This window comes from Physella acuta, unplaced genomic scaffold (genome assembly GCF_028476545.2).
Source record: "Physella acuta isolate Inbredline_101_S28 unplaced genomic scaffold, ASM2847654v3 ptg000291l, whole genome shotgun sequence".
Classification (NCBI taxonomy): Eukaryota; Metazoa; Mollusca; class Gastropoda; family Physidae; genus Physella; species Physella acuta.
In genome coordinates, this window is record NW_026731810.1 from 346,751 (window position 1) to 370,306 (window position 23,556).

The 23,556-nt window shown below is 36.9% G+C and overlaps 1 protein-coding gene across 2 annotated transcripts; it reads left to right on the plus strand.

Annotated features, from left to right (window-relative positions):
• Nucleotides 1–1,632: 1,632 nt before the first annotated feature.
• Nucleotides 1,633–22,661, plus strand: LOC131939717 (uncharacterized). 2 transcript variants are annotated; one of them, XM_059298187.1, is made up of 19 exons: nucleotides 1,633–1,731; nucleotides 11,006–11,185; nucleotides 11,498–11,586; nucleotides 11,917–12,060; nucleotides 12,173–12,365; nucleotides 12,910–13,160; nucleotides 13,542–13,752; nucleotides 14,134–14,397; nucleotides 14,713–14,931; nucleotides 15,350–15,589; nucleotides 15,976–16,152; nucleotides 16,403–16,491; nucleotides 16,765–16,905; nucleotides 17,020–17,229; nucleotides 17,537–18,134; nucleotides 18,407–18,643; nucleotides 19,005–19,367; nucleotides 19,815–20,027; nucleotides 20,629–22,661. In XM_059298187.1, the coding sequence occupies exons 2-19, from the start codon at nucleotides 11,039–11,041 to the stop codon at nucleotides 20,752–20,754; spliced, it is 3,912 nt and encodes a 1,303-aa protein (XP_059154170.1). In that variant the 5' UTR covers nucleotides 1,633–1,731; nucleotides 11,006–11,038; the 3' UTR covers nucleotides 20,755–22,661. The 2 variants fall into 2 exon arrangements, with proteins under 2 accessions (XP_059154170.1, XP_059154171.1); XM_059298188.1 differs by lacking the exon at nucleotides 1,633–1,731 and adding an exon at nucleotides 10,306–10,327.
• The last annotated feature ends 895 nt before the right edge of the window (nucleotides 22,662–23,556 follow it).

Below are 23,556 nucleotides of genomic sequence, written 5' to 3' on the forward strand. Positions count from 1 at the left end.
CATCGAAGTGGAACGTATCTGGTAAGTTCGAACAAAATAGCTGCATTAGAAGTGAGTCGAAATTGAGTTACAAGATTTGCCACAAACCCACAAACAAGCAAGCAAACAAACAAACAGACGTTACGAACTAAATAAAAACTTGTATAAATTACAATTTTTGAATTGAGAGTTGTTTCCTTTTTTTCCTATTTCAGGTTGTGGTATTTTATTCTTGCAATGTAGTTTTTATCTTCCCCCTCACCCACCCCCTTATTGTATGTTTTCCTAAAATGACGGCATTGATAATAGCAATTAAAATCGATTTATCGATTACGATAAACAATTTGGATTAATTCTGCTTCATGGACTGGGTTTTGGATGTCTTGGTCAGTATCAGCTTCATCGTTTCTTTCAAACATTTCTCTCCAGGGAGTGGAGAGGGGTGGGGTAGCACTTGTAACTTCCAGGGGGGGGGAGGAGCAATGGTTAAAGTATATATATATATATATATATATATATATATATATATATATATATATATATATATATATATATATATATATATATATATAATTTTAATTTATTTTCTCTATTCATAAGGGGTAGAGGGGGGGGCAAGCATTTGACAGATACTAATAAGAATGCTTATCATCGCATGTTTTTGAGGGATCACTATCAGCTTCATGGGAATCTGTACACTTCTTAAAGTGATCCTAATAACTCGCTCGAATCTAGGTCTAGATTCTAGGTCTATACAGTTTTTATTCAGATCAGTGCCAGCTTGACGGTAATCTCTACATATTATTATGTTTTTATTCAGTTCACAATGTTCATTGGTTTGTTTCGTTTGTTTGTGTGATATGGCAAATCTTATACTTTATTAAACTTTAGTGACACATTCTTATATACCTAACAACTAGGCTTAGACAACATTTGAATTGCCTAATAAGGCCTAGAATATTCTACATACATAAAATACTTACACGCTAGAACTTTGTATTAGACTACTACAAATAAGAACAATAGAATTAGTTCACTCTTTGATTGAAACAAAAATATTTTCAATCACGGAACGAATAGTTCAATAATCTATTTATTTGGTTGTGCTACATGGTGCGTGATTTGCGCACCTTACGACATACTTTTGCATGATCATTTTGTAACACAAATACAATACAACCTTCCTCAGACATCGATGGCATTTCGTTAGGCCTTCTACACTTTCTTTAGAAGAATTTTTGTTTAACTTCTACTTAAGACATAATGCTTAATTTGTGGTGAACAGTGGCGTAGCTAGGCAGAGTTTCTTTCAGGCATCTCTTCGGGAGGGGGGGTGGCAAAACGAGCCCCCCGAAGAAAGTCTACGGGGGGGGGGCGGACACTAGTAAAAGTGTATGTTTACTATATAAAATCCATCTCGTTCGGGGGGGGGGGCGGTAGACTTTCTTCGCCCCCCCCCCCCCCCACCCCCCAAGAGATGCCTGGAAAAAACTCTGGTGTTTAAGCAGCAAAATAAAAGAGGAACTACTGGGTTGATTGTAATTGAAATTTGTTTTTCCTCGGATTGCGTCCCTTATTTCCTGGATCCCACTCGCGATCCAAACACTCCTGTGTTGTACGGAAGGGATCGGCGCATCTTGTCTGCGCATACGACTATTCTTCCTCTTTTTCGCCGGCAGCGTCGCTACACAATAACTGATACCAATCAGGAAACTTTCACTTTCATCACAACACCTACCAGCTTCTGCTAAGGTAAGGGCATTTTGCTAGCTCAACGTTTATTGTCACGTTAATTTCTTTAAATAGTAGTCTGCTAGTCTGCAATTGTATTGCCTGGTTGAGAAGCAAACATAAATATGTGCTGATGTTTTTGTTGTAGGTTTTCTTGTATTTGGTTGTTTTTAGCCCACCCGGCACTTCCGTATTCGTTTAGCTAGAGTCTAGCACTTTTTTGTATTGACATTTTATACACAATTTTGTTGTTATCATGTTGTTCCTGCTTCTGTTTATTTTTGAAATTTTCGTTGCAATATATTTTACCTGAAACAGAAAGTTGTTTCGTTAAAATTAGAGTATTACCCTTGTGTCGTATGAGATAGAATCTATGAGTAGCCAGCGCAGACAAAATCATGTCTTGTTTGTTTTTGGCCAAATCTAGGATTCTAGGGCCTTCTAGGGGCCTAAATAAAATATTAATTTATTAAAATAATAGGCTTAATAATTAGTTTTTAATTAGCCTAGGCTAGTTAATTTTACGTTGATTTTTTAAAATGAAAGTGTAGACTAGGGTCTAATTGACTAGGCCCTACTATAAAGTAGTTTACTATAAAAAGGCTCTCAAGTTAATTATTTAATAATTATTAATTAGGCCTAGGCCTATTAGTAGCCGGCATGAGTTATTCTTATAGGCTATATATTCTATATTTACTGGAGCTTTATCATAGAATAAGGCAAATTAAGAGACTTAGTCCCACTTCACTGTCTTGCCTTGGGCTTTAATTTAGGGCTTTTGCCTATATATTTTGATTTACTACAACCTATTTGCCTCACATGTCTAAATCACCATAGAATGTTCCTTATTAATTTAAGGCAACAAGCCTGAATATAAACTTAAAAGCATTTCTGTTTTGTCTTTTTAAACATCCTTAAAAGTATGAGGCTAATATTTAGGCCTATTATTTAGAATTTTTAGGTCTTAAATTTATTTTGCATAATTATATAATCAATAGTATACTAGTATTAGTGTTTGACTCAATTTTTAGTATTCATTTGTTGGCCAAGTCATTATTGCCATCAAAATATAAACAACCATAGGGATTTGCCCAATGTTAGTATCACTGCTTTTTATAGATATGCTATTTATATGAGTTCAGCATTCATCAGTATAGTAGGTAGGCTAAAAGTGCTGGAAACCTGTTTATTATTATTAAAAACACTTTGTGCCTAAATGTAGTGCCATGATAGTTAAGGATTATTTTATTGAGAAATACACCTTGTAGAGAGGTGGAATAATTTATTATAAAAGTAAATAAATAGGCCTAAGTAATGCACTTCAATAGGCCTAAAATACCAGCCTATCTATAAATTATTATAAATATATGGTGAAAAAAAACTGCAATAAGATCAGAAATGCAGCTCTTCATATTTTAAAAGTATGTTTAGTTACTTGATACAAGTATGAAATTTAATTATTAGAATACATATTTAGCTAATCTCCATACTTATGGTGAAGTTAAAAATGCTGAGCTAAGCAGTTATACACTTCTTAAAATGTTTTTTTTTTCTAAATTCTATATTTAAAAAACCTTAGGGGCTACAGGTTTTTTTAATTATAAAATTGATCATTGCCAAGAGGTCAAGTTTTTCTAAACTATTTCTGAAAGTTCATTAAAAAAAATTTTTTTGGCTTTCATCACTAAACAACCCAGCCTTTCCTCCTGAACATTTTTTGTTTATCTGCCCTCAAGAAATCTTATCACACTGACCTCCCCTCCACACCTTGCCTCCAATTTTTTTTTTCTTACCTTTCCCATTCTTGATCTGTCTACACACCTGGGCTTGTGCCTATCTTTTCAAGGTACAGAACTGTACTAGTAGTTCTGTTCTGCACACAATGTATCCACTAGGCCTACTTATAATGTTAAATCAACCCCTAATATTAATTTATATTCTTGATTATTGATAATAAGGGCATATGTATAATATTACCATAATTTTCCTAATTTTTAAAACTAAGTTTTTATATCTAAGATTAATTACTATTCAACTATTATTTGGTTTATTATTACAAGACAGGTTAATCTTAGTTGTGAAAAAAGGGAGACCACTTCAACAAATTGAGATACGGTATTCTCCCCTTCAGATTTGAATTTTCTTGCACAAAAAGGCAAATCTACACAGTGATTATACTACTTCAGCTCAACTGAGTGTAGGCTCCTTATAGCCGGCGTCTTGTTTTTGTCATGTAAAACTTGACAACTTGCCCCGACCGCTCCCACTTCCCCCCGCCCTCACCATGATTACATTATAATCCCTTGCCGGTAGTCTAGAGTAGTACGTGTTTTATTTTTAACAGCAGTGCGTACTGCTATCACCGCAAAATTCTTGGACGGGGGCTGCGTTACGACTTTTGTTCAACTCTCCATGAAGTAACGGGTGAATCCAAGCCTAGGTTCAAATTTAGACGCGGTGCCCTAGTCTAGGTGAAAACAAGTTTTTTGGGTTGTAGGCGTTGGGGGGTAGGGGAGGGTATGGCGGGCTACATTGTCAACACGTAATTGTAAGGCTATTGCTACCGGGATTTATACTGCTAGTCTTAATGTGACTTAACACCTGTGAAATTGACTTGGAATGCTATCTACACGTCCTTTCGTGATGTTTTCTGTTCCAAGCATCTACCTGCGTCACAGTGAAATTTTGTGCACACTTCTTTGTGCACCGCAAGCAGACATTGTAATGTTTTTACAAGAAGTTTAAACACAGAGTTAAATAGGCTTTCGATATATATATATATATATATATATATATATATATATATATATATATATATATATATATATATATATATATATATATATATATATATATATATATATATATATATAGTGTGTGTGTGCCTATATCCGTGTGTGTAAGACTAGTTTCATGGGCGTGGAGAGGGGGGGGGGGTGGTGTAGGTAGAATGTTTGCGTGTTTTCGTTGCTTGTAATGGCTTGTCTTGACAGGGATATTAATAGCTTTTTAAAATAGGCAGAACGATGATGTGAATGCCTTTAGAGGAAAACCGAAGACTCGTCAATATTTTAACATTTCAAATGGGGGATTGTTTTTGTTTTTTTTGGAATGTTCCAGACTCCCCCACCGTGTTGGTCCCCGGTACCAAGATGCCCGTGTGCTTACTCAGGTAGTGTTTATCCTGAAAGGTGGTCTGAGTCACGCGCTTTTTTCCACGCGCCTCTAGAGCATGGTGATGGGAGATAATGTTCCCCCAAGCTTTCCTAAAATAACTTTTCACCCCGTGTTCTGATATTTAGATGATTGTATACGATAAAAATATCGCTTTCGGTTGAAAAAAAAGTGGTTTTGGTTTATTGCTTTTATATACGTTAGCAGTTTAAGTGTAATGGGTGCTTTATTTTTATTTTTCTTGTTTATAAATCATGTAGTTGTTTGGCTAATGTTAAATGTCATATTTTTGTGTGTGGGTACTGCTGGTGTAGAAATACTACACCCGGTCGTACACCACAATGCTGTTTGTCATCATTTGAAAAAATAAGTTATGAAGTAAAATTTAGCTTGAAAAGGTTTCTTTTTAACACACAGCGGCTCACTGTTCTGGACATAGAATATTTCGTCTCATTTACTTCTACTGTTGACTGTAGTATAGACTGTCGTCTACAAAATGTCTTAGACTCATCATTTAGAATTAAAATCCACGATTCCACAAAACTATGACTCACTGTTGGATATAAATCTCAGCAAAAGACAGCAGTGTGTTGTCCTATGTTCCCAGTCATTGTGCTAGCCTGGAAGTGATCCCACTCTGTCTTGTAGCTGAACTCAGGTAGTCGAGCATTCTTTCGCTCCAACTCCTGTAATTAAAATTGTTCTTGTTTACAGCCCGTGGCAAGGATCCAGTCTTGTGTTATCGGATTTGTCCCGTTCTCTATACACTTTTTTTTTGATCGCTTGTTTGATGGGATATTTTGGACATGCCTTCCTGAATGACGTTTTTTTAAAAATAAAAACATACTACTTTGTATTTTTAGTTTGTAGCTTATAGGTCTTAAAGAAACCGTGAGATTCGTTATTGATTGATTGAACTAAGCTTGGGGGCATAAGGTATATATCTATGAATGAAATCTAGCAGTGAACTTTAATACTTGACTTTAGACACGTATTTGAGGGTGTACTTTGTACTGTAATATCCAGGTACTGTAATAGACAGGTATGGGAGGTGTATGCCGTACTTTAATACTTGACTTCAGTCATGTATTTCGGTTGTAATTTCTGACTTCAGACAGGTATTTGGGTTGTAATTTCTGACTTCAGACAGGTATTTGGGGTGTACCTATACTTAAAACTTAAAACAACGTGAGACAGGTATTTGAGGTGTATGCTCGTCTTAAATACCCAACTTCAGACGGTATTTGAGGTGTATGCTCGTCTTAAATACCCAAACTTGAGACAGGTATGGGACGTGTTCGCGGTAACGTGTGTGTACATGAGATCTGTGCATAAGGCGTGAGAAACATGTTCAGTTGAAGCTTGCCAGATCACCCATTGCATCTGAGTAGTGCAGGCTAAATTGTGGGTTTATCGCATCGTAAAGTACAGACGAGGTCAGAGTTCACTGTAACAAAACTGCATTGTGAACCAGCAGCCTCTTGTTACACTGGTTTGTCGTGTGTACTTCTTGTTTGTTTATTATCATCTGTGTTATCGATCTTGTGTATCGATTCACTGGGTCTCCTTTAGTGCTGCTTTATGATTTCTAACTGCTTGTGTTGTCATTCCTTGCTAAATACATCTTAGGGAAATCACCCGAATCAGAATCAATAGACTGCGATTGTTTGCTGATCTTGTTAAATCCTACACACTCCAACCCTGTCATTGGTGAGTCTAGCCATATAATGATTACTCGCGACTCTCTTTCATGTCATCTAACTATGACAGCATAGCCATCCATCTCCACCCTTTCGCCATTGAAAGCTTAAAAATTATACATAGTGAATGTGTATGACACGGTGATACCGTGTTGGTGGTGTGCTTGATTGATTGAAGGCCTATGTCAACTGTGTTGTCCCCAATATGTCATGTTTAGATGAGGTCAACTATATACACCTAACTGATCATCTCTATCAGTTTGTTGTCCTAGATATTGTATCCAATGACCCCAGATGAAATGATGGAAGTTGTATGAAGGACTGGCAGCATAACCTCTCAGGTTATATGTACGTTAGCGTTGACTCACCAATGTCAAGGTCTGTGTGGCACCGGGAATCCCCAGCTTAGACCCGTGCCGTCACAGCCAGTTCGGACTTAACTGTGTTGCCAGCTTACTCGCAGAGAAACGTCCAGTGTGTGTGTGTGGGGGGGGGGGGGGGGGGGTACAAGTCTACCTCGGGTCAGGGGTCAGGGTCTTTACCTGGCATATTCACCTGGTCATAGCAGAGGGGCTGGAGAACTAAGTTTTATAGGAGAATCTAATTATCTTGACGTTTCTCAGCACGGGCGGATATTTGGTTCATATTCATGTTTTGCTAGCTGGTTAGTTACCTTATAAGGTCCTCTGGCTCTCAGTTAAGTGGGATGTTACATAGACTTGTGAGAACTAAATCGGCACCGCGATGCATTTTTGTGTTGGTCTCATTTTGTATGGCGTTTTTTTTTCACCACATAGAAACAGTTTTTCTAGACTTACACAAACATTTTTATCATACAGTAAAACAAAATATATAGTTTATTTCCAGCTGTAGCTATTTTAAACACGTTGTGTTTTTGTTTGATCGACATCTTCTTGTCTCAAATCTCGCGAGGATGGGGATCAAGAGAACACAGGGGTGTGCTGACATGCATCAGGCTATTGTTGGATAGCTGATCATCACTAACAGTATCGGTTTCTCCTTTGGTTTCTTGGGCTGAGCACGGGCGTGCGTGCACGAGATGGTTACACACACGTGCATGCGTCGTGCACCCCACCTCGCGTGAGGTCATTTTGTTTTCTTTAAGACCTAGCCCGTTCTATTCATAAACAGTTTTCTACGTCGCTTTACCCTTTACAAACAATTCTGATAGTACTGATTTTTTTTCTCGCTCTATCCACACAATGACTACTTATATTTACCTAACAATTAGCGTCTAAAGAGCGTTTAAATTAGTTCGCTAATTACTTAAGCCTAGACAACTGTTGCCAAAATTCATCTACCTGTGTATATGTGTAGGGACTAAAAAACATGATGTATTTGTATCGAATTTTCTTATCTAAACAAGAAATGGGCATCAAGTTGTTTTAACTAACATGATATTGTATTTGTACACAGACTTAAATAATCCCCTGTTTAAGAAAAAAACTTTGAAGTTTTGGCACTTGTTAACGCCGACGATCTGTCTGAACCTCTATTTTCAGCCAATTTTTGCGTCAATCCTCAGTCATGTTACGTAATTCTGCTGTCGTGAGACTGGTGAGTTTTCAGCAGACATTCTGGGTAGCTGACGTTTGCCATCTTTAACACGTTATTTCTACCTGCTCGCCTTTTTTACACTTGTTTTACAAATCTCTGTCAAAAAAAAAAAAAAGATCAGCCAGTTCAAACTATCGTGTTTCCGACCCAGGAATTTTTCGTATTTCGCAACACATTACAATGTTCTGTGTGTAAGCATCGTTTCTCTCACCTTTACAACACTTTCACCAACCTCACTCCCGGCCTTCACCTTTAAAAAAAAAAACTTCTGGAAGCGTACGTTGTGGTGTCAGATTATACCGTCTACCACAAGACCTCTTGATGGAATAACTTTTGTAATTATTATTCAATATTCCCCCGCGTGATTGTATACATGATCGATTAGTCACTCACCATTAGATTGAGTGTCACCGTGTCCAATAATAATTTAGCTCACTCTAACAGATGGAGATCCTCAGTCAGCTTTTTTTTCAGCCCACCCCTCCCACCCTCACATCCCTAAACTCGGCAATAGCGGATAGCAGATCCATCATCACCTACGTGTGTTTGGGGGCGGGTGTGTGTGTCTGGGGGGGGGGGGGGGGGGTTGTTCCCAGTTCCAGAGCCCCACCACTAACCTATACACCTTGCCCACAGTCGTCTATTTTTATCTCGGCACCATCGATCCGATGTTTTGGTCTCGTAAGGGGGGGGGGGGGGGGGAGGATGGGGGTGCGTGGGTTGAGCGGTAATTTCCGATGTAGTCCCTGTATCTAATTAGGCGGTTAACAAAGGCCACCCATCATCAGCGTCGTCAACTCTTTGTGTGGCTGGACATAGTTGCCGACGTCTCGTCTCTCAGGTTTTTCTATCACACTTTCACTTAGTCAAACGTGTAGTGTTTGTGTGTAAACAATAAGACAACCGACCACCCCATTCGATCTGATGACATAGTGACATCATACAAAATCCGATTTGATTAACATGAATGACGTCATAAAAAAACCGATTAGATCGTGCCTTGCGGCCGGAAAAAACCCTCGAGACAAAAACATTCTTGAATGTTTAGTCATGTTGTGTGAATGATTTCCCCTTCCTATATTTATTGTCTATTGATATGTGTGTAGTACAGTATGTCACCAAGCCTGTAATGCGTGCATAAAACCACGGCAAATCATACAGCCGCTAGTGATAACACAGCAACCCATCTAGATGACCTCATATGACCGAGTGGGGTGTGGTCACGGTTTGAAAATGGCAAACGGTTGTAAAATGGTGGAGTGAGTTCAGAGATAAAATCCTGTTGTCCTTACAGTATTAGCACAACCTACCAATTATAAAATGCTGTAGTGAGTTCAGAGATTAAATTGAGGTGTGTAGATGTCATAGTGGGCCAGTAATTGACTTAAGACCACTAGAGTTGTCTACCCCTAGTTGACTCAGGTGTGTAGATGTCATAGTGGGCCAGTCATTGACTTAAGTAGACCACTAGAGTTGTCTACCCTAGTTGACTGAGGTGTGTAGATGTCATAGTGGGCCAGTAATTGACTTTAGACCAGTAGAGTTGTCTACCCTAGTTGACTGAGGTGTGTAGATGTCATAGTGGGCCAGTAATTGACTTTAGGCCGGTAGAGTTGTCTACCCTAGTTGACTGAGGTGTGTAGATGTCATAGTGGGCCAGTAATTAACTTTGGTAGAGTTGTCTACCCAAGCTGACTGAGGTGTGTAGATGTCATAGTGGGCCAGTAATTGACTTTGGTAGAGTTGTCTACCCTAGTTGACTGAGGTGTGTAGATGTCATATTTGATAGAGCACTGCTTGAGTTGACTGCCTCCATGATTATTAATTGTATGTCACTAAGCTAAAGTCATTACCGCCTATAGCTCTGCTCATTCTTGTTTTTCTTTTTTTTGGTTACATTTGTTTTAAGTAAAAAAAAAGTTATAAAAACACAACTAATGGGACACATGTCATTTCCCAGGTGTAAAACTTTCTCCCTCCTTCCCCCTCCCCATTTTGTTCTCAGCCTCCAGGCCCTACATCCCTTGTATAGTTCAACCCCATTTGGGGTGTGTACACATTAAGTGTGTGTACACACATCCATTAAGTGTGTGTCATATGTGTTGCTGCATACAGTTGGGCTGGTTGCACAAACCTGTGCTGTAGTATGGTGTTATTGTCTTTAAGTTAGTGTAGATCTTGGCCAAGTCTCATGTTGCCCTTTACTACATGCTTTGTCAGCTTTTATCAATATGTCTAACCTTTCTGTGTGCACTGTGTTTTCATTCATGGGCTTGTTGAGTATTCTCTAGCCTAATGCTGTATATTTCTTCACCCTTACCCCATCTACACAACTCTTAAATACTTCTATTTAACTAAAATGAAAATAATCATTAAATCACGATTTTATATTCAATATTTTAAATTTACTTACAGTTTATGTTAGTATTGATTGAATCATCCACATTTTTAGAATTCTGACTCAGAAATGCCTAGGGATTTAAAAGCTAAACTTATTGATTGTTTTAAGTAGGATTATGTTGTCTTATGTTTCTTATTTATCTTGTAAGTAGTTGCCACATAGTTGAGACAGTCATTTCTATTTATTGTTTGATCTGTTTCGTAATGCTTTTTTAAAACTACTCACAGCCATTTAATTGTTAAAAGTTTAAAATCTAGACACTTTCAAGTGAAGTTTTTTTAAAATTTATTTTTAAGTAATCACAAGTTGCTAAATTTACTGCTAGTTTTTTGTTGTTGTTGAAAGTTTAGTTTGACTTATCATATAATATGAGGGATTTAGGCAGTACTGTCTTTAGATAATGTTCATGTCAAATTAAAGCAACTAAATATTTCACTTTCAGGATTAACAGAAGCTCACCACCCTCCTGTTTGCCATGCAAATCAAGGCACCCCCAGGCTTTGTGCCTGATGATTCTAGGGCCAGACAGATCCATGCTCCAGCAGTCCACGCCCGTTACAGGAAGTTTGACCTTTACCGCAATGTCCAGCAGTTTTATTTTATTGACAACCATGCTATTCAGGTCAGCCCATTATTCATACATCACTTACCAAGTTTTATCACTCTTCCGACCAAAAGTTTACTAAGTGCTTTGAACATGAATGTAGAGAATGTCATTAAGAAGAAAACTCACTTGCTTTACTTTACCTTGCCTGCTTCAGATTAATTATATACAGATATAAACTCTTTGCAGGCTAGTTTTACGATGCTGTTATTTTTAAATCCTTAACATTGCATCAAGCAAGTGCATTTAATTTTGCTTAGCTTTCACCTAGTTTTTAAAATCATGTCCGTTAAACACCCAAGTCATGTTTCCCATGTTGGGTATGTATAGGTGGCACAAACAGAACATGACAACTTCACTGACCTGATCTACCACCTGGTTTACAGTCAAAACCTGCAGGCTGACCTGGACAAATGCAGGTGAGCATGACCTTCTTTTTGAAACAATCAAAGAAAAAATATTTTTATCAAAGGATAACTGTAACTAACCCATTTTACGCAAATATAATTAAAACAGACATCCTGTAATAAACTTCAAACCATCTTTTAATCAAATTAAAGCTAAGCAATGCCTACTCACTGTTTTATATTTCTCTATGCAAAATAAACATTTTATTAACCCCTTTTTAAAAAAAAATTGTGTTAAATAAAATTAGGTTAATGTCAAATTATAAAGCTTAATTAATTAATCACTTGATCTGAAACTAGAATAATAATTTGAAACTTTATTAAAAATGTCTCAATTTTCAGAGTGATTTTTCGATGGATGACATCAAAGAACATGTACACCATTTCTTTCCGAGATGGAGCCAAGCCTAACAGCCCAGAGGAAGTTCTTCTCTCTTTTAAAAACAAGCAAGGCACATATGCCAGAATTTTTGAAATCCTATGTCGGTAAATAAATATTTCTTATAAATATTTTTTATTAATTTGTATGTAATTAGTTAAACAATTTAACTACAGAGTTCAAAGAAGTTGTAATTAACTTGATATATTTTATGGATAGCTTTGCTGGAGTTCACTCCATTGTGCTGACTGGGTATGCCAAAGGCTTGGACTATCGCCCTGGAGACAAGTTCAAGGGCAATGAGTACAACCACAGCTGGAATGCAGTCCTGATAGACAACAACTGGTACCTGGTTGACTCACACTGGGCCACTAGGTACCTGGTCTCAGAGAAGAACATGCCAGAAAACTTGGTACGCATGCTTGTCAGTCTAATCCTTGATTTAAAATCTCTGGGATTATTGTGGTATTAAAAGATTTTTAGCTTCAGATTTCCTTCTTCTAATATAAATCTTGTTTTATTAATTAATTTGTTCATACCCACATTTTGTTAGGGAGTAAAAGTATCATCTTAGGTATCCCATAAAAAATATATTTTGTTTTTGAAAAGCTTAGATGTTTACATCAATACAAGGGAAGCAACCTCACAGACATGTCAGAATGTTGCAATTTTTAGCACTATCATTTTTTATAAATTCAATGTCTTGTTTTTTATTCAGTATCATACACCATATTTTGCAGTGAATGTTAATGTTGTATAATGAAAATTGTATTAAGAAAGGAAGATTGTACTTGTTTTAAAATCTGCATTTAAATGTTCTTCATTTTAATTCTTGCATGTATCTTGGGCACAAAAAGGAAAAGATGATGATACACCATCATGTTGAAACAATGAAGTAAAGATATTAAAAAAGTAGAATATGATATAAAGTATTCTCTATATGTTGTTCTCCCCAGGTGTATGAGTATGATGACTTCTATTTCCTGACTGACCCGGAACAGCTGATCTACAGCCACTGGGCCCACAAGAATGAGTGGCAGCTGCTCAACACACCAGTGACCCTGCAAGACTTTGAGAACCTGCCTCTGGTCAAGTCCTATTTCTTCAAGTGTGGCATGTTTTTCATTTCTCACCACAATGGTGTTGTTGACGCCAAGAAAGGACGTCTGGCTCTGACTCTGGGATTCTGTAAACCAACTAACTTTACGTAAGTGATGGCTACCATTATAGCATCGCTTCTAATAGTTCTTCACTTACAATGTTACTAGTAATTATTTTTCATCCCTGTCTTATTTATCAATATTATTTAACAGTATGTTTTTACTTAAATTAACAAAATAAATGTTCTAGCTTATATTTTTTTCTATTTATCACTGATAATTAATCTAACATTTTAAATTTCATTTTAAATTGTAACTTGTTAAAATAAAGGCTCACTTTACTCTTTGTCCAGATTATGAATGTACATCTAAAATGTACTCTTAGTTTTGTTTGGAAATAACATTCTCATTAGTGTGTTATTTTTTGTTTAAATTAAGAACAATAATTGTTTATGTGAAGGTTTATAGTGTTGCCTTTTTTGATCCAGCTACAAAATAACATTTGCTGATACCGGAGAAGAGGTCTTCCAGGGCCAGAAGCTCAAGAACTATGCTCTACAGCACCAGGGTCAGAACCAGACCACTACTTTCATCTTCAGAGCCCCCAAAGCTGGACAGTACTACTTCACCATCTTTGGTCAGCTGCTGACTGGTGAGCTGGGTGTGAAAAACATCTTCACTGCCTCAGCTGAGTACAAGGCAAGTCTCACATGTCTCTAGTTACACTATGTCTGTAGGAAAAACCCATTGTAGTTTAAGAAATATTTTTGAAAAAAATACTTGTTTCATAGGCTAAATTTCTTGAGTCCTAAATAAGGTTTCCATAGAATAGGACCTAAATTTCAATTTCATTGCTATATTAGTAATTAATTACCTGATTATCATCATTATGTTGATAAGTTTTGCTATAATAAAAATTGGCCTTATTCACCTTGTATTAAAAAATGAACAAATACTGAAAGTTGTGGACAATATCCAATTATTATGGAAAATCTATGCTCTTGTTACTGAATAATTTTTTTTTATGGGTAGGCAGCCCTGGATAAGTGAATAATTAACCTCTACTTAAACAAAATGCAGGTGATAGCTGATGCTGCCTCATCAGATGCCGCACCCCTCCCAGCATGCTCAGACAGCAGCTGGGGTCCAGGTGTTGCAGTGGACCAGCTGGGCATTGTGGCCACGCCCCCAGATGGTATTGTCACCACTGAGGATGGACACGTCAACCTGGAGTTTGCCAAGACCAAGCCTGCGTACATCCTGTGTAAGCTGCGCAAAAATGGGATGAAAGATGAAGATTTGGAGAAGTACATTCAGGAGCAGGACGAGGGTGATGTTGTCAGGGTATGATTCACTGGTTTTCTACTTGTCAGTTTTATTTACTTTTTCTGTTTTGTTAGATATTTATGTTAATCAGATCTCAAAGTATTAACTCTTTTTAGCAAAAAATTTTGGAAATATTCTTTTATTTTTCTTTAAAATTCTACTATTCTCCTTGTGGAACTTCACGTCTAAAAGGATATTAAGTTCTTTCTCATTTTACCACTTAGCTATGCCATGTCCTTCACACTCTATACCAATACATTGATACATAAAATAAAAAATATTGACTTTCCTTTGTGTATTGCCTGTAAAACTGTTGACCTTATAATTTGTTAGGTAACAGCCCAGCTCCCAGCAAGAGGAGAGTATGGTATTGAGGTGTACGGCAATGACCCAGCTAAAGATGGCGACACCTACACACACATCTGTCAGTACTACGTGCACTTTGCCCCCCGTAATGAGCAGCAAGGAGCTTTCTACCAGGAGAGTCCTGACAGGAGAGGTCTGGCACCTGGACAACAGGCCACCAGCCAACCTGGCAAATTTAATGCTGGTGTAAGTTACCAACTTGTGTATCTCACCACACTTACACAAATTTAATGCTGGTGTAAGTAACCAATTTGTGTATCTCACCACACTTACACAGCTTCACATGACATGTTAAATTCTATTTGTTGAATATGCAGTTAACTTATAAAAATATATTCATTTATTTATGGTAAAGAAGACACCATTAAATAAACTCAATAGCCATTTGAGCCGGAAAAATAATTTTTGACAAGAAGACAAAATTAAATTGGATGATTGTGACTGAAATTATATTTGTGATATTTTTATGGCAAAAAAACATGTAAATTTCCAATTTTATCATAAATATTAATTATGATATTTATTGCAAGTTGACCCAAGTAAATTGAATGACTGACAATTTAAATTAAAATAATGCTTGTGATACACCTTGATCTGTTTGCAGCAAAAGAACCAAGATGGCTACGGAGATGAAGAGTTCCCTCCACCACCCCCAGAACTCTTGCAGCAGCAGTACTTGTACGGCACTGTGCCTGACAGCAGACAGCATGCTGTCCAGACCAACCTCGTGCATCCACAAGGTCAAGCTTACTCTTCATACGCCCCAGGTGTGGGCCAGACCTCAGGTCAGAAACCACAGAAAGCTGAGGTCATCCAAATCCCAGTCAGCACCAAACCTCTACAGGTAAGTTTTCACCTGCATTTATAAAAATCTACTGCAAAATCACAAAATAACAGTAACACAACAAATTTTTAAATTAAGCTTTTGAAAGACACTTTTTGTTGAATTTATAAAATCATAACAATTTTAAATCTCTTTTTCTTATATACAAGTTTTTAGAATTGTTTTATAGAATTTAATCTTTTGAAATATTTTTTATTATTAATTTTAATTATTTAAAGGCAAAATCTTAAGAACCAATCTTATTGGCTTGGAAATGTGTTTTTTTTTAATAAAAATCTCTCAATAATCGTAGTGTTGTTAACTAAATTTAAAAAAAAATTATTTTTAATAAATGAACATACGTTTTGAAGCCCAGAATGAAAATTTGTGTTTCTCCTTTCCTGTAGGTTGAGAAAAGGCAGGTAGGTCAAGAAGGTCAGGCTGCCCCCTCATCCTTCCAGCTCCATGCCAAGTCAGAGAAAGAAGAAGCCCCCACCCCAGCTCCTGCAGGTTCCAACCAGAAGCCCACATTAGAAGCCATAGACAGACATGTTTTACAATCTGTAGATGACCATGCTATTCAGGTGGGCTTTCTATGTTTTACACTGACACTTTTGTTCTTTCTGTTGTTATCAAACTATTTACAATCTGTAGATGACCATGTTATACATGTGGGCTTTCTATGTCTAACACGGACACTCATTTTCTTTCTGTTGTTATCAAACAAATTCTGTTGTTAACTATTGAATAGAAGGGTTAAATTAAAACCTGACGTAGGTTATGTCATAACAACAAATAAATTAAATTTTAATTAAATATTAATTTTGTCCTTAGGTTTCCAAATCTGAGCACAACAATTTCAGAGATTTAGTCTGGGATTTGATCTACTCAAAGAACATCACAAATGAGCTAGAGAAAGTGAGGTAAGCTACTTTGTTGTGTTGTTTCCTGGTTAACTTTTACAAGGTTCATTATCGAATGAGCTAGGAAAAGTGAGGTAAACTAATGTTTGGGTTGAACCTTCTTCTATGCTAATCTAATTTAGTCTAAACCATTGTGTCCTGGCTTCTTCATGCGATTTTAAAAAAATAAATTAGTTTATCTTAGTAAGATGATTTACAATTATTGATTGTTTTAACTCGTTTCTTTAATGAAGCTTTCTATGTATTTATTAATTAAAATTGTCATCTCCATAGAGTTATTTTCCGTTGGTTAGCCACTAAGAATCTTAAAGAAATGAACTTTGATAAAGTTGACAAGGGCAGCCCAGAAGAGGTACTGATGGGGCTAAAGACAGGAAAAACAACATACGCTATGGTTTTTGACACCATGTGCAAGTAAGTTCATCATTTGTAGTTCAATTTTTAAAACTTTGGTATGTTTTAGTTACTTTTTCATCATGTAAACACTTACTTTTGATTTTTTAAATTTATGGTAATTTTCTTTTTCAGCTATGCTGGTCTTCATTCAAAGATAATTAGTGGGTACGCTAAAGGTGCTGATTACAGACCAGGTCAGAAGTTCACCCCAGGCACCAATCAACATTCATGGAACGCTGTCTACATTTATGGCACATGGTGTCTGATAGATGCTCATTGGGCTGCCAGACGTATCATCGGCAAACAAGCATCCACTGAAGATTTCCACTACCAGTTAGATGAGTAAGTCATGCTAATAATAAATTTACCCAAATTGTAATAGTTACCCTATTTTTTTAACATTAGCAGTAGAGGTTAATATCATACTTTCTTATAGCATTTAGACATGATTTGAGTTATATATTTAAATATTTCTTTGAGATAAATTCTTATATTAAAACTTATTGAATAAATATAACCTTTCATAAATGATCATGGTGCCACCTCAATACCCTCTGGTCCAGACTTGTGTTAGTGACATTTTTAGTGGTATAATTTTAAAATTTTTTGTTTGATATATAATAGATGTAAATTTATTTTTGTGTTTCAGGTATTTCTTCTTGCCCGACCCCCACCAACTGATCTACACCCACTTCCCTGAAGAGCCCCAGTGGCAGCTCCTTGAACGCAGTGTCACCCTGCAGGAGTTTGAGTCCATGCCCCACATGAAGCCACAGTTCTTCAAGTACGGCCTGGAGTTTGTCACCCACCGCACTGGCGTCATCCACAGCAGAGGGGAGCTCCACATTCGTCTGCGCTACCCTGCTGACAAAATTGCTGTTGCTTTCAACTTCACCATCCAGTTTGAGGATGGAAACGAGGAGTACGCAGGTGTTAAACTGAGCAGGTACGGTCTCCAGGAGAGCTCTGGAAGAATCGCTTCATTCTCTCTACGTCTGCCAGTTGAGGGCTCGTACATCCTTTATATTTATGCCAAAGAAGACACACCAGAGAACAAAGACAATGTGTACGCCCAAGTTTGTGAGTACAAAATTGAACAGGAGGTGGTTCCAGTCCCTGCCCCTGAGCCCTACCCACCCTGCTCGTACTTAAACTGGGGAGCTGGCTCTGCCTTCTACAGGTACAACCTCAGCACCTACCAACAGACTGCCACACTTAACACCAGAGAAGGCAAAGTTGAATTACAGGTATGTTGCTAAACAACATTTCTAAACTGAGTTTTCTTCTCCCATTCATTCAAATGTTAGTACATTAAATAAACATATACACATGAAAGACTAATTATTTACTTTGTCACTGACAGTGCAATACAATAATTTTTTGTTTTGTTATAAAGGTCGGTATGGTGATACCAACAAAAAATAACTGACATAACCTTACTTGTGTTCATAGTAGTACTGACTCTATACCATTTGAATCTGTTAATGAATGTGACCTATATGTTTACTCCCCTGTCCAGATCAAGATTCCATGCAACATGCAGTTCATGGCCAAACTAAAGAACAATCACTTGGCTGACACAGAGCTGGAAGGCTTTGTCCTCCACAGGACAGTAGGCAACACAGCATACTTCAATGTCAGCTGTCCTGGTAGGGGAGAATATGGGCTGGAGATTTATGCCAACAACCCAGAGAAAGAAGGAAGTACCCTCTATCACGTGGCACAGTACCTGGTCTTGTGTCAGGAAGATGTTAAGGTTAGTTGAGTTATCCAGAGGTATGCCCAGGATTGCCACTGAACTTCACATACAGTAGTTTAGTGAGACTCATTCCTACAATTGAATTTAAACCTCAGTTAAATTTCTGTTTTAAATTTTAAAGTACCATTTCTGACCATATGGTACGTAAGACAGAATTCATGAACGTGTTTAAAAAAAGTCTCATGGGGTCAATTCAGTGCCCTAGACCTGACCATTGAGTATTCCCACTATCTCTAATGAAGGCTGGATTTTATTTTAAAATTTTATTTCTCAGTTGTTTCATTTGTACCATGACAATATTCTGTTGCGCTGACATTGAATGGCTGAAATACATTTAAAAACTGTGTTTCTCCCCTAGGTTGAACCTCTGCCAGCTCTCCCCCACGGATACCTGGGCAAACAACAAAGGTTTGATGAGTTTGGTTTGACCTGCGTGTCCCATGTCGACCCAGTCATCCACCTGGATGTCAACACCGTCACCATAGCGATGAAGACCTCCTTCCCCATGCGCGTGACAGCCAACTTGATAGCTGTAGAGAACGATGAAGAGTTCCCCGACTTTGTCTTCTCCAACTGCCTGGGTTCCCAGATCTCCTTTATTGTCAACATGCCAGAGGTTGGCTACTACAAGCTGCAGATCTACGCCATGCCACAGTCTGACCCCAGTCAGCAGCTGCCTGGTGTTTTCAACTATCTGGTCAACTGTAAAAATGTTACACAGGTATGTAGGCCTACATCTCATTCACGCTGTTCTCATTTTCAATTTAAGCAAAGAACTCTTTTAGCCCTGTTTATGAGGTAGATATAGGTTAATTTTTTTTACCTCTGCATATGATGGGATCATGTGAATTATAATTACTTGTCTCTTAATTTTTATTATTACCATTAACAATTTTAATTAAGAAAATAAGTAAAAAAAAATTAACTAAACTATAATTTTCCATCTCTTAATTTTTATTATTACCATTAACAATCTTAATTAAGAAAATAAGTAAAAAAAAAAATTAATTAAAACCTAATTATCTGTCTCCTAATTTTTATTATTACAGTAAACAATCTTAATAAGTAAAAAAAAAATAATTAAAAAACCCAGCATTGATTGCTTTATGTTCACAACGTTTTAACATTTTTAAATAGAAAATGACTAATGGCATCTAAATTTTTTCAGGCTGTGTTCCCATTCCCCAAGCAGTATGCTCAGTGGAAGGAAGGCTGCTTCATGTACGAGCCTGGTGTCATCCCAACCAACAGAGGACCTCACTCATCTCAGGTCCAGCTTGACCGTCTCCCCACCAGCATCAACTTCCGTGTCAGCATTCCTAAAGCTGAAGCCGTGGCAGTGGTTGCTGGACAGAACTGGACACACCTGGACAGGCTACAGGTGAGTACCACCATTGAACATGGATCTTTGGTGATAGATGTGTATAAAGATGTAGGCAGTTTTAGGGGGCACTGGTTTTTAGTATCTGATTATTTTAGTATACACACACCAACTGGACAATAATAGTATACCAGTTACAGTTAGCATCAGAGTTTAGACGAGTGCCATGGTTTGAATGGTTTAGTGTTAGGTTTTGGATCCCCGGGCTTGAGAGTGGAATGTGACGTTCCTGAGTCCACCCAGCTCTTATGGGTACCTGACTCACTTTAGGGAAAGTAAAGGTGGCTGTGCATAGTGCTGACTATGCTATCCTTACTTATGCGGAGATCACTGAAACAGGTGAACTCTACTTCACCTGCCCCAGTGCCCATAATGTTTGAAAGGGTATTTTACTTTTTATGGTTTGGGCCATTGCTATAGCATATTGCTATTGTGATAAAGGGTCAGAACAATAGTTATGCTATGCTTAGGGCTAGGCTTAGGGTATTAGCAAGGTACTAACAAGTACACAGCTGAGAATACAGCCTGTAGTTATTTTAACTAGTATCCTGTACCTATTAGTAAATATGAACCATAAAAAATGATTTGTTTTGTATTTCAGGGTGACGAGTGGGCCAAGGTGGTTGACGTGAAGGGCCTGTATGGTCAAGGGGTCAAATGCACATTGAATGCCAACTTTGGTGGTGATAAGACAAGCTATTCCACCCTGCTGGAATATTGTCTCTAGAAAGTTTTTACCAATGTCAGCATTCATGACATTTTTTATACCAAACAAAAATTACTCAATATTTTAACTAATTAAACTAGATTATCCATCTTTAAAGTCATTTTAAAATTTTTGCTTGTATAATCTCAATCTAGTATCAATTGTTGACATATTCAAATGTCTGCACTCACACATACACATAACATTTCATGCTTTTGCTGTTAGTGTTGCTTGAATATCTTTCAAAAAATCTTTTATACACTTCACGTAATGCCTAGACCACACCTGCTGGAGCCTGTATGTGGGTTTTTATTTGTACGTTTAGACACGTCCAAGCTGGGACTGAAGCCATCTCTGTTTTAGTTTGTTTTTATTTTTTGTTACTGACCAATCTTGATAGAGCCACCAGGGATCAAAAACTTCAAGCTGTTTTTTTTTGTGTTCTGCCCAAATTTTTTCTGGCCTTCTTGATTGTAAAGACAGGGGTTTGTGCTGGCTGATGCAATGTATCTGATATGGTTCTTGCGCTAACTGATGCATTGTATGTTTAAAGCCTTGCATTGACTGATGCATTGTATGTTTAAAGTCTTGCATTGACTGATGCATTGTATGTTTAAAGTCTTGCATTGACTGATGCATTGTATGTTTAAAGTCTTGCATTGACTGATGCATTGTATGTTTAAAGTCTTGCATTGACTGATGCATTGTATGTTTAAAGTCTTGCATTGACTGATGCATTGTATGTTTAAAGTCTTGCATTGACTGATGCATTGTATGTTTAAAGTCATGCATTGACTGACTGATGCAGTGTATCTGTGTCTAGTCTTGCGCTAACTGATCCACTGCTTTAGATCAATTTACCCTCTCCTCTGGCTTAATTCAAGTCTTTTTATAGCAATACTACTCCAACTTAATGACAAACAGGGTGTTTTTCTAAAGACACTTATCCTTTTAAAATACATTTCTATTGTTTTATACATTTTTACTTAAGGCTGTGGTTTTAAAACAACAAACAGATGTGTTTGGATACTCTCACTGAAACTTTGCTGTGGAGGCAGAGTCTTACAACACACTAATCTACACTTTTATCTCGACACAAACCAAAAAACTTGTACCAGCGAATCAAGTCATTGGTACACATTTTTTAAAGCAATCTTCTGCTAGTGATACATTTACTGCCCCCATTGGATGTGATTATTCTCTTTGTTTAAGATATATTTTTGAAAGTCTGGTTTACTGTATCTTCAGTGCGTAAAACTCATGTATTTTTTTTCTCTTGTATAACCATGTTTGTGCTCATATACTCACCAGCTTCTCATTTGTTCATAAACAAAACATGTAACCATTACACAAGTTTTGTTTGTAATGATTAGTTGAAAACAAATTTTGTACTTCATTTTGATAATTTTTTTTAAAAACATCCATAATCATGTTTTGTTTCGTTTCTTAAAACTAAAATAGGTGTTTTTAATGAGTCAGCTCTGTGTACTAAACTTCACTTGTTTGAAAGCACCTCATTTAGTGATACAAGCACACACATAATACTAACATCCATGACAGTTTGGTGGAGTATGTGTTAGTTTTAATTAATTGAGCCATAACTTATTGGCATTCTCGTTTCTGTAATACGCATTTTTTTTTTCAATATTTTTTTTATCGTAGATTAAAAAGATATAAATAAATCTTTTTTTAAAAATTGTGAATATATAAGACTTTTACTATCAAAAATTGTATACACAGTTTGTTTTTGCTGCATGTATAAAATGTGTGTAAACAGAGCCAGCCTTTTACTCTAATGTGAACTTTGAAATGGGACAAAAAAAAACTTCTTTTACTGGCTGCCAGTTAAGACTGGGCATTTATCTTCATGTTGTTTTTTGTAAGTTAGTTACGCAAATGCTATCTCTGCAATAAATGCTTCTTCAGTCTTAGACAAGTTGTTGTCCATGTTTGGGTCAAATTGTTGTCCTTGTTGGCTGGGGTCAAGTTGTTGTCCTTATTTGGTCAAGTTGGCCTATTCACGTGGGTCAAGTTTTTCTTGTTTGAGTTTGATTTATAAAAAGTAAAGGTAAACTGTCTCACTTCATGCTACGGGAACATTTCACAAAATCAATATTTTATTTTAAATCAGAAGTTTGAGAGTGTAAATTCTTAGTGTTTGTTGAAACTAGCTGTGTGTCATTTAGAATAATTTATTTTAAAATCAGAAGTTAGAGAAAGTGTAAATTCCTAGTGTTTGATAAAACTAGCTGTGTATTATTTAGTGTTGAGTGATACAGAGATGCCTAGGTCCTTTGATGTATTGTTTGTTGGTGCCAAAGATGGTTCACATTTTATTTTCTGGCAAGTCAGACGTGTTCCGCAGCCACACAATGTTTTCATTGCACACTCTACAGACTGGAAACAATGTGAAGTGTTGTCTGGATTGATTCGCATTCGTTTCGAGTTACTCCCCTTAGTTCATTGCTCTCCTGGCTAAGAAAGTAAATAACTTCAATGGTTAAAGCCACAAAATCCCGCAAGTTACTTAAAAACAAAACAGACGCAGGTGAAAGAAAGATAAATAATTTATATTTAACTGTCTTAATTAATTACCGTATGACTTATGAGATGGACTCAAATTTGGCAGAGAGACAAAATAGGAAACTTCTTAGTTGCTCACCGTAAATAACTTATTTACGTGATCGCAACAAAACCTTATCAAACAGATTACTGGGACTTATGTCTTAATACTAAGTGAAACTGTTGTATCGGATGGGGGGGGGGGGGGGGGGGGGTATAGACCAATTTAAACAAAGCTATTTAGTATGAATTGATTCCATT

What these genes read in the sequence shown, in the direction of transcription:
- LOC131939717 (XM_059298187.1), top strand. Translation starts at nt 11,039, where the DNA reads ATGCAAATCAAGGCACCCCCAGGCTTTGTGCCTGATGATTCTAGGGCC. An exon ending in GCTGACCTGGACAAATGCAG is followed by an intron (nt 11,587 to 11,916) that starts GTGAGCATGACC and finishes CTCAATTTTCAG; the next exon opens with AGTGATTTTTCGATGGATGA. An exon ending in TGTGTCAGGAAGATGTTAAG is followed by an intron (nt 18,644 to 19,004) that starts GTTAGTTGAGTT and finishes TTTCTCCCCTAG; the next exon opens with GTTGAACCTCTGCCAGCTCT.